This window comes from Bubalus kerabau, chromosome 17 (assembly GCF_029407905.1).
Source record: "Bubalus kerabau isolate K-KA32 ecotype Philippines breed swamp buffalo chromosome 17, PCC_UOA_SB_1v2, whole genome shotgun sequence".
Taxonomy (NCBI): domain Eukaryota; kingdom Metazoa; phylum Chordata; class Mammalia; order Artiodactyla; family Bovidae; genus Bubalus; species Bubalus kerabau.
In genome coordinates, this window is record NC_073640.1 from 51,793,183 (window position 1) to 51,804,492 (window position 11,310).

Here is an 11,310-nt window from a genome sequence, read left to right on the forward strand (position 1 = left end):
GAATATTGTTTGTTCATTAGCATATGAAATTACCCAGCCTATAAAAACTAACACCCACCCCCCCACACCCGAGCCTCTCTCACCTGAGATGACACACATTCTGTCTATGGAATGTGGATTTCCCAAGATTGCTCTCACTTTCTGAGATGACCCTCATTCTGCTTGTGGAATGTGTTTCTCTCTAAATAAAGTTGCTTTCACTTTACCACGGCTTGCTCTTATATTCTTTTCTGCCCAAAGCCATGGACCATAACTTGGCAGCCCATCCTGAATCCTTGGCAGCCTACCCCATCAAGACCTGGGATGTGACCATTCTCTTGCTCCCCCTTCTCCTGCAACACAGGTAGGGGAAAGTCTGGCAAAGGCCCTGGGCTGGGTGGATGCCTGGCAGGTGTGGGGAGCAATGAGGAGGTGAGTGAGGCTGGAGCAGGTGAATGAGGGGACGAGTGGGAGGAGATGAGAGTCTGGCAGGTCCTATGGGAACTTGTGGGCTTCGAGGGCCCTGGGCAGCACTCAGGCCTTCACCTGGAGTGAGCTGGGCTACGTGACCTGGGCAAACAGTGGAACAGCAGGATGAGAAGAGGCCTCAAGATCAAGACAGTGGGTTGTCTCCAGCTGACTTATGTGACCAGGCCCTAGGATGAACTGAGGGGAAGTGGGAGGCTTATTGTATTAAACAAACAAATTAAAATTTCCTCTCAGGTTAAAATTTCTTCCCAACATGGTGGGAGGAGGGCTCAGCTTAGATATCAAAGAATAAAAAAATAAAATTGTGTTTCTTGCAAACCTAATTTTTGGCCTGAGAGGTAGATCTCTGATCTATTTTTAAAATTTCCTCTGGCTGCCACTTGGAGGGCATGGGACAGGATTCCCAGGACTGGGAGCCAGGAGGCAGGGGGAGGCTGGGGCTGGACCATGATGGAGCTGTGGAAGGGGAGGAAGTGGGGGGAAGAGGGAGGAGAGGAAGGGTCCAGGATGAGGCTTGGGCTCTGGTCTAGGGACTTGGGGATCATGAGGGCCCCCTGAAATGTGGACTAGAAGGAGGAATGGGTTTCTGGGAGATGCTGTGGCCAGTTTGGGACATCATGGGAATGGGAGTCCAAGAGGAGGTATCCAGTAGGAAGCCCAGAGCTTCAGAGTGAAGCCAAAGCCATAATTAACCAATGATACTCCAAACATCAGCCATTTAGTCTCACTTTCCCATACTTTACCTCGTATCCATGTGTCACCTATACACTTAGCTACTTAATAGTTTTCTTTAAATCACTTCACTTTTTAAAAAATTAAACACATTTATTTATACAGGAAACATCATTTCACTCCAGGAAGTGGAAAACTGCCATAAACAGAATAGAATAGTACAAATAAATCCAATGATTCAGCAAGGATCAAAGAGAGGTGTTGAGAGCACGGGCTAAAAAGTTGTTGGTGGGCAAGTTAGTCAGGGTCTCAAGATACCGCCCACAGAGTGTCAAAAAGCTGAATTGTGTTCCTCCCCAAATTTATATGTTCAAGTCCTAACCCCCAGAACTCAGAATGTGACTGTATTTGGAGAAAGGGCTTTTAAGAGGTGGGTGATTAAGTGAAAGTGAAGTCATACAGATGGGCTCTGATGCAACATGAAAGAAAAGAAAGAAAGAAAGTGAAGTCGCTCAGTCGTGTCCGACTCTGCGATCCCATGGACTGTAGTCTACCAGGCTTCTCTGTCCATGGGATTTTCCAGGCAAGAGTACTGGAGTGGGTTGCCATTTCCTTCTCCAGGGATGCAACATGAGTGGTGTCCTTACATGAAGAGGAGATTAAAATGCAAACACGCACGCAAAAGAAAGACCATGTTGGGACTTCCCTGGTAGTCTGGAGGCCAACACTGCACTCCCAATGCAGGGGGCCTGGGTTTGATCCCTGGTCAGGGAACTAGATCCCACATGTTGCAACTAAGGGTTCACATGCTGCAACTAAAAATCCCCTCATGCTGCAACTAAGACCCAGCACAGCCAAATAAATAAAATAAATATTTTAAAAAATACCCACTCCAGTATTCTTGCCTGGAGAATCCCATGGACAGAGGAGCTTGGTGCTTGGCAGACTACAGTCCATGGGGTCGCAAAGAGTTGGACACAACTGAAGCGACTGAGTAAGAGTACTGTATATAAAATAGGTAAACAACAAGGACCAAGTGCATAGCACAGGGAACTGTACTTAGCATCTCATAATAACCTGTAATGGAAAAGAATCTGAGGAATATATATATATATATTCTTTAAATATTCTTAAAGCTAACACAACATTGTAAATTAATTATACTTCAGTTTTAAAAAACAAAGTCAAAAGCTGAGTCCCCTTCAGTTTTAAAAAACAAAGTCAAAAGCTGAGTCCCCACTGAGATTCCAGGGGAAAATCCATTCCTTGTCTTTTCCAGCTTCTAGAGGATGCCTACATTCTTTGGCTCCTAGCCACATCACTCCAACCTCTGTGTGCATCATCATATCTCTTCCTCTGACTCTGATCTCCTTGCCTCGCTCTTATAAGGGGATTACATTGGGCCCACCTGAATCCAGGATAATCTCCCCATAGCAAGATCCTTAATTTAGTAAAGTCCCTTTTGGGCTTCTCTGGTGGCTCTGATGGTAAAGAATTCACCTGCAATGCAGGACACCCAGGTTTCATCCCTGGGTCAGGAAGATCTCTGGGAGAAGTGAATGGCAATCCACTCCAGTATTCTTGCCTGGGAAATCCAACGGACAGAGGAGCCTGGTGGGCTACAGTTCATGGGGTCGCAAAGAGTTGGACATGACTGAGAGACTAACACTATCACTTTTCAAAGTCCCTTTTACCACTTAAGGTAAAATATTCACAGATTATGGGTATTAGCAGGTGGACATCTTGGGAGGGGCATTATTCTGTTTACCCCAGGGAGGATCCAGTCAGAGAAGCTGTAGTTTTAGACAGCAGTGCCTGAGACAGCCTCACTAAGAAGGTGATGTCTACCTAAGGGTCTGAAAGAAGAGAAGGAAGGAGCAAGGTGGATATTGGGGAATGGCATGCCAGGAAACAGGAACAGCCAGTGTAAAGGTTCAGAGGTCCTTCCTCAGGCCTGTTTCCTTTTCCTGGAAACCCCTGCCTCTAAACGACAGGGGTCAGAAGTCGGTGCTGTCCCAGATGCCTCCTGAATCTTGCTTGTGGGGCAGAAGGGTCTGAGATCTCTAATCATCTTTGGTCTCTTGCATAATCTCTATCGCCCATGGTTCCTCAAAGGGCAGCTTGGCCTGCGGGGAGAGGTAGGGGCCTGGGTCAGAAAGGAAACAGGTCCAGCCCTCCCTGCCACCCGCAGTTCTGAGGAGTGATCACCTGGTCCCCGGAGAGACTCTCTCTGTGCAGCGTCCGCCTGCGGTGCCACTGCCGCAGAGAGGCCCGAACCTCAGAGCTGAGCCCCTTGTGCGCACGGGCCGTGTCGGGCTCGTAGTGGGCAATGTGGTACAGCGCCCCAAACCACGTGGTCAGGTAGTACCCGGCTACGGGCAAGAAGAGCAGGTCAGCGCAGCCATCTCAACTCCCCCGAAGCCCGACACCACCTCCCCCCGACCCCGCGCAGGTTGCCTGCCTTCCCTCCCACTGCAGGCAGGGGGCCTAGGGTGCCTCTTGTCGGGTCCCGGGGTTCTGAGGCTGGGGGCTCACCTTCTCCCCGTAGTTCGTCCGGATCCAGGAGCTCCATGAGAAACTCTACGTCCAGCTGCGTCTCCCCAATGTCTGGACTCCAGATCAGTTCCTCTGTCAGCGCTGGCAGGAAGGCGTCGGCCCCCAGGGGCTCTAAGGGAGGGGAGGACAGGCTCTGGGGTTGGAGGGGACGTGCTGGCAACTTCCATCCCATCCCCAAGACCGCGAGTGCTGGCTACCCTTCCACTTTGCGGGATATGCAAACGACCCTCACTAGATTCCCCAGGTCCGCCTAAAGCTTGCCATCTTCTCCCGCTCGACGTGTGCACAACCGCCTGCTGCCTGGCTCTCACAACCCTCAAGTCACTCCACATCCAGGTAGACTCAAGACCCCTACTTTACCTTGGTTCTCCCCACGAGCCAGACCCTCGTAGACGTCACTGCACACCGCCAGCAGGAGCGACACCTTGCGGCGCGGGGCGCAGGCGGCGTGGAGGTGCGCCAGGCGCGCATGAATGCGGCTCCGCAGGGCAGGGGCGGGGCTTCGCCTCTCACGCCCCGCCCCCTGGGCTCCCGGAGGCCCCGCCTCCGCCCGCAGGGCTACCTGTCGCCGCCGTAGTTGCCGCAGCTCTGGGGCGCGGAGCGTGCGGAGTCGCATCCACAGGGCAGGCTTCAGAGGCGCCAGCACCGCGCGGTACAAGGCCGCCTCCACTGCGGGGCCTGCAAGGGTTGAGATGGGGTTAGGCAGGGCCGCCTGGTTGACCCATGCCACGTTCTCTCCACTGATCCACCATCACCAATCACCACCCCTCCTTAGCCTCTGTCCACCCGCTTGTGTACACGTAGGTGTGAGCACATGTGGAAGAAGGATCCTGGGTATGAACAACCGCTTGGGAGAGAGAATATGCGATGTCACACATGCGTGATGCGGAGCAGTGGTGAACAGAGTAGGTGTTGCTACTTGTAGGAAAGGGAGCGTGAGTAGAAAAGGAAACAGATGCGCTCAGAGATGGAGAGAACGAAGTTGGATGTGAACACCGATGTAGGGCCAAGAGATGGCAAATGTGAACCTGTGGGGGTTTGGAGAGTGTCCCTCGGTTCCCTCTCAGTCTCCCCCTTACCTAGCTCCTCCTCCTTCTGGGGGGCCCCAGGTCCCCTGCTTGCGAAGACAGCCCTGACATCGGGATCCTTTGCTAAGTGATCCTGGAGGTCAGTAAGAAGGTGCCGGACGTCCTGAAGCAGCTCTGTGGCCGGGTCCCCAGGCCTGTGGGGGCCCCCAGCACCTGAGGTGAGGCGCGCCCGGAAGCTCCGGAACTGCTTGGCCACGTAGCTGCTCCGGGCCCTGGCTAGAGCCCGGACGTGCTGAGTGAGCATGTCCTCAGGTCCTTCTTCATCATCTTTGTCATCCTCCTCCTCCTCATCCTCCTTCTCCTCCACCAGGCTGGCCAGAGCTGGCCTAAGATGGTGTTCCTCTGGGCTGAGCGGGCCCTCCACCCAGGAGACGCGGTGAGGGGCTGGGTTCCTGGGGGCTGATGTGGGGAGAGGTTTGGATTCCACAGAACAGCAGCAGCAGCTCCTTCATCCCTCAGGGGCCCCAGGCCCTGCTTATCTAACCTGGACCATGTCTCTCCGCAGTCTCTGGAGTTGTCTCTGGCGGGGTCTGCTCCGTCCCCCATCCTCTGTGGGTCTCCAGGTAGAGGCTGTTCACCAGGAAGAGTACCCTCCTTGAGGTGCTGACTTGGATGCTGCCGATCTGCAGAGGATCTGGGGGACAGCAGGAGTGAGGTGTCCCAGGTGTCCAAGGGCCCAGCCTTGGAGTCTTAGTGTTCAGCCTCATTACTGGAGGAACTGAGATTCAGTTCCTGGTACCTCCTCACTCAGACCCAGGAGCTGAGAACCACCCCCCTCAACTTTTTCAGGTCCCCTTGTGCTGTGTGCTTGGTTGCTCAGTAGTGTCCAACTCTTTGCAACGTCATGGACTGTAGCCTGCCAAGTTCCTCTGTCCATGGGGATTCTCTAGGCAAGAATACTGGAGTGGATTGCCATGTCCTCCTCCAGGGGATCTTCTCAACCTAGGGAATGAACCCAGGTCTCCCGCATTGTGGGAGGATTCTTTACCATCTGAGCCACCAGGGAAGCCCCTCCAGTCCCCTTTATCCTCCCTCAAACCCTGTAGTTTGGTCCCCCAGGTACCATCCTCCTGGACCGAAGAGGTGGATAGGTGGGCTCTTTCTTCCTTAGAGTATCATGTCTCACCTGTGTTTTGGTCTTCAGGCCCCAGGGTAGGAGGGGGCAAGAGCAATGTTCTAGGCAAAATATCCCTGAGAAAAGATAAGCAGGAGCCACAGTGTGGGTGGGGTGTCATAGGGAAGGAGCCTCCTTAGCACCTTTGATGGATGACCTGTACCTGCTGGCTGATAGGAAGGCCAGGAGATGGGGCAGATCTGGCATGCAGAGCTTAGAGGATTCCAGACACACACCTGGGGTAGTGGAGGGGAAAGAGGGCAAGAAGGAATAAGTTAGAAAACTTGAGGGGTAGCAGCGTTCTTTTTTCTGGGACTCTCTCTTCCCCAATCCTGCAGTTCCCCCCAAAAACCTTCAGAACAGAAAAATTTCTAGCCATTGCAGTCCCCTTCTTTTCCTGTATTCTTATGCTAGCATCCCATTTATGCCACCAAATATGATTCATTGATTAGGCAATATTTATTAAGATAACTATTTTCAGGCATTGGAGATACATTTGTCAAAAGACAGATATATTCACTGCCTACCTGTAGCTTACCTTTTAGTGGAGGGAGATGAATGAGCAAACAAATAATGCTAAGTATATAGTGTATTGAGTGCCAGAAATGAAATAGAGTGATTGAAAGTGACTAGGGCTATCATTAGCTGTGGTGGTCAAAGAAGATTACATTTCTATAGAGGTAGAAAGGATGGAGACTAAACTAGCCATTCAAGGAAGGGCACTCATACAGAAAAACAAATACAAAGGCCCTGAAGTTAGGACACATTTAGCCTGCTCAAGGAACAGAAAAAACAGTCTCTAGAGCAGAGAGAATGACGGGCAGTAGTGAGCAAGTGCTAATCATAATCTTATAGGCCATGATAAGGAGTTTATTTTTTAAGTATTTATGTATCTGGCTATACTGGGTCTTAGTTGCAGCCTGTGGGATCTTCATTTTGGCATGAAAACAGTTGCAGCATGCCGGATCTAGTTTCTCAACCAGGGATTGAACCCGGGCCCCCTGCACTGGGAGCATGGAGTCTCAACCACTGGACCACCAGGGAAATCCCATGAGGAGTTTAATGTTTATCTAAAATGTTGTAGGGCTTCCCTGGTGGCTCAGAGAGTAAAGCGTCTGCCTGCAATGCAGTAGACCCGGGTCTGATCTCTGGGTTGGGAATATCTCCTGGAGAAGGAAATGGCAACCCACTCCAGTATTCTTGCCTGGAGAATCCCATGGATGGAGGAGCCTAGTAGGCTACAGTCCACGGGGTCGCAAAGAGTCGGACACGACTGAGCAACTTCACTTTCTTTTTTTTTTTTTTTAAAGATGTTGCATGTCCTTGGCAGGGTTTAAGGCAGGAATGTATAATATCTGGTTTGTGTTTCAAAAGACCACTCTGGCTGCTATGTCCAGAATGGACTGCAGGAAGAAAAGGGTGGGAGCACAGAGACCAGAGAGGTAGCCGCAGCAATTGTCTGGGCAAGAGGTGATGGTGGTTAGGATTAGGGTGATGGAGGTAGAGAGGATTAGGAAGATTCAGGAGATATTTTACAATAAAAAATGACTGATCTTGGTGATAAATTTGTTGTGGACTGGAAACTTGAGGGTAGGCTGCTCACCTCCAGGAAGCTTCTGGATCTGGTAGGTGTTGACTTCCCCTGGTGAAGATCCTGTCTTCAACACCAGGACCTGTCTGGGATCATGTCCTATGACCAGGAAACTCTTGGGGAAGGGAGACAAAGGCCAGGTTGAAGAGGAATTCTGCAGAAGTCTATTACTATTGCCTGCCTAGTATCCATTTCCTTTATTTTGGGTCCCACACCCCAAATTTCCTTTAGAAAACTCTATTCCACTCTCTACTCTAGGTCCTGCAGGTTGGACTAACTCTCCCAAGAGCCCTAAGTGTGGGTCCATGACCTGACCTAGCCAATAGGATTGAGTGTTCTCTGACCACTGTGGTTAGTTCAGAGATGGGCATGTGAACCAGATCCAGCCAATGGAAATCTCCCACGGGAGTTCTTTGGAAAGAGGCCTCTTTTTACACTGGGGTTGCTAACCTGGTAAGATGTGGCCCAGTGCTTGGGCCAGCCATCTAGAATTGCTTTATCCAAATCTATTCCCTACTCCTTGCAGAACTCTAGCTTTGTTCAGGGCATTAACAGGCCCAGCCATAGAAGATAGGTAGTGATCGATGTAGGCACTGGTTCTCACCTCTGGCTACATAACTCCCAGGAGAGCTTTAATTTTTTGGTTTGTTTGCTTTCTGGCTGCACAGCATGGCTTGTAGGATCTTAATTCCTCCACCAGGGGTCAAACCCGAGCCCTCAGCAGTGAAAGCTCAGAGTCCTAACCACTGGACTGCCAGGGAATCCTTTCCAGGTGAACTTTTAAAAAATATTGCTACCTGGGCCTTGTCTGTATATTCTGGATCAATTGTGAAGGCTTTTGTTTTTGCTGGTAAAAGGAAAAAATGCAGCTGGTGCCTCCTTTCTTCCTTCCTCCTGTCTGGAATGCACACATGTGCTTGGGTATGGGGCAGCCACTGGGCAACCATAAGGGAAGTCTAGGAGAACTGCTGAGATGTCCTTGATGTCGTTTGAGGAGCAGAACTAGAGCCTTCAGCTGTCTTTCTGGTTATGTTAGAAAGATAAATGCCTACTTATCAAGATACTAAAGAACAAGTGTTTATTTGCATTGAAAAATATTTAGAATTTCCCAAAGTTTAAAGCAAATCCAAGGAATTCCTTGGAGGTCCAGTGTTAGGACTCTGCACTTCCATTGCAGGGGGCCTGGGTTCAAGCCTTGGTCAGGAAATTAAGATCTCAGAAGCTGTGCAGTGTGGTTAAAAACAACAACAACAAGAAATGGGATGAAGAGAAATACATATATATATATATATATATATATATATATATATATATATATAGTCTGATGTTCAAGATCCAGATATCCCTAAAATTACTTTTACTTCTGGACTTTTTGTGCTTCCCTGGTAGCTCAGATGGTAACGAATCTGCTTATAATGCAGGAGACCCGAGTTCGATCCCTGGGAAAATCCCCTGGAGAAGGGAATGACTACCCACTCTAGTATGCTTGCCGGGAAAATCCCAAAGACAGAGGAACCTGGCAGGTTACAATCCATGGGGTCGCAGAGAGTCGGACATGACTAACGGACATGACTAGAGTCGGAGCGACTAACACTTTCACTTTCACGGGTCTTTTCTGCACTTTTCAGTCATGTGAATCAATAAGGAGGATTTCGGTTTGCCTGGTTTGTGTTGTGCTTGTCCCTGGCAACCGGCAGGGTCCTAACTGCTTCAGGGTGTCATGGGGAGGGTCAGAGAGGGTGCCTGGGGGTGAGTACTTACCCCTGGTGGCCACAGGTCCAGAAGGGCTTTCGCACTGTGGGCATCCAGCTCTGGGATCTGCCACACCCCCCATGTCCTCTGAAGGCGAAGGAGTGACTCTGGGGTCCCAAGGACCCTTAAGGGGGTCTCACCAGCTCCATTCGCCTGTGATGGGATTAGTCTGGGACAGGCAGGGGCCAGGAGACCAGGGGACAGAGGAAGGCAGTTGGACACTGAGATGGGGTCAGAGGTAGAGGAAGGGGAAGCCTGGGGGCAAAGGGTAAGAGATGTGGCTCTGGGTCATGTCTGGGGGTGGGTGGGAGTTGGATGGAAGGGGCTTCTGAATCCAGGGAGGCAGAGATGGCCTCAGCAACCCTCACCTCTCCTGGTCCGTGGGGCCTGCTGGGGCCTTGTCCTCTGGCTGGGCCATCATCCTCAGGATGCAGGAGGCCAGGGAGCCATGGTCTGGCCTCTGGCAGGGAGGAAAGTATGTCTCAAGGCTGTTCCAGCCCAGGGGTAATATTCTAAATATTTACAACCCACATGGCAGAGACCTTGACCAACCAGGATGGACTTGAGACCCCTCGCTGTGCCAGGTGTTAATTCTTCAGTTCCTGGGTGGTGGGGAGATCTGGGGATCCTAGTGGGGAGGCCGGTAGGGGGAGAGGGAGGGGGAGGTAGGGGGAAAGGAAGAGGACTCAAAGTAGCAGCTATTTACCAAGTGGTAGGGTAATATTTTTTTAGGGAAGCCCAGGTGCTCAGCTGTAAAGAATCTGCCTGCCAATGCAGGAGAAGCGGATTTGATGCCTGGGTCAGGCTGACCCCCTGGAGAATGAAATGGCAAACCACTCCAGTATTCTTTTTTTTTTTAATTGAAAAAATATTTACTTGGCTGCACCAGGTCTCATTTGTGGCATGTGGGCCCTTCAACGTTTGCTGCAGCCTGCAGTTTCTTCAGCTGTGGCATGTAGGATCTAGTTCCCTGACCGGGGATCAAACATGGGCCGCCTGCATTGGGAACGTGCAGTCTTAGCTACTGGACCACCAGGGAAGTTCCCCACTCCAGTATTCTTCCCTGGGAAATCCTATGGACAGAGGAGCCTACAGTCCATAGGATCACAAAAGAATTGGACAGGACTCAGTGACAACAGGGTAATATTTTATATTTTAACATCCAGTGAAGCCTTATGAAAGTGGACCATATGAATAACAACCATTGTCAAAACCCAGGGCCTGGAAAAGGGCTCTGCCCATTGTAGACACTCTGTAAATGTGATCAATGTTATACGATGTCTCCTCTTCCTCCCTTCCCTGATCACAAAGGGGCCTTCAGATATTTTCCCCCGAGGTTTTATCATGAGAGATCTCAAACAGAAAAATTAAAATAGGAACTTCCCTGGTGGTCCAGTGGTTAAGAATTGGCCTTCCGATGCAGGGGATTCAGCTTTCATCCCTGGTCCGGGAACTAAGACCCCCACACGAAAGTGAAAGGGTTAGTCGCTCAGTCATGTGGGACTCTGCGACCCCATAGACTGTCGCCCGCCACAGCCTCCTCTGTCCATGGGATTTCCCAGGCAAGAATGCTGGAGTGGGTTGCCATTCCCTTCTCCAGGGGATCTTCCCCACTCAGGGATCGAATGTGGGTCTCCCACATTGCAGGTAGACTCTTTACCTTCTGGGCCACCAGGGAAGCCCAAGATACCACGCTGCAGAGCAAGTAAGCCCATGTGCGCTGCAAATACTGAGCCCAGGAGTTCTAGACCATGCTCCTCAACAAGAGAAGCCCTCATGCCCAAATGAAGACCCAGTGCAGCCAAAATAAGCAAATTAAAAAAAAAACCTGAAATGATTTTACAGGGAACATTTATGTACCCACTACCTAGATTCTACTATTGACATGTTACTCTTTTTGCTTTGTCGCACATCTGTCCCTCTAGCCACTGGATCCCAACTCTTAACTGGGTATAGCTTCCTATGGTGGGTTATCAGTTAAGGAGGGCGTTATAAAATATTTTCCTTGCAGCAGTCCCAGGAGCAGGAATCCATCCATCTATCCATGCACCCATACATCCAACAAATAT

General features: G+C 50.5%; 1 protein-coding gene across 1 annotated transcript; it reads right to left on the bottom strand.

Moving 5' to 3' along the window:
• Positions 1–1,028: 1,028 nt before the first annotated feature.
• Positions 1,029–9,662, bottom strand: RINL (Ras and Rab interactor like). The gene is made up of 11 exons (XM_055551939.1): positions 9,610–9,662; positions 9,251–9,410; positions 7,502–7,604; positions 6,062–6,134; positions 5,911–5,975; positions 5,269–5,418; positions 4,776–5,183; positions 4,057–4,374; positions 3,676–3,807; positions 3,349–3,512; positions 1,029–3,266 (listed from the first exon to the last, which is right to left on the bottom strand). The coding sequence occupies exons 1-11, from the start codon at positions 9,660–9,662 to the stop codon at positions 3,204–3,206; spliced, it is 1,689 nt and encodes a 562-aa protein (XP_055407914.1). The 3' UTR covers positions 1,029–3,203.
• Between the last annotated feature and the right edge of the window lie 1,648 nt (positions 9,663–11,310).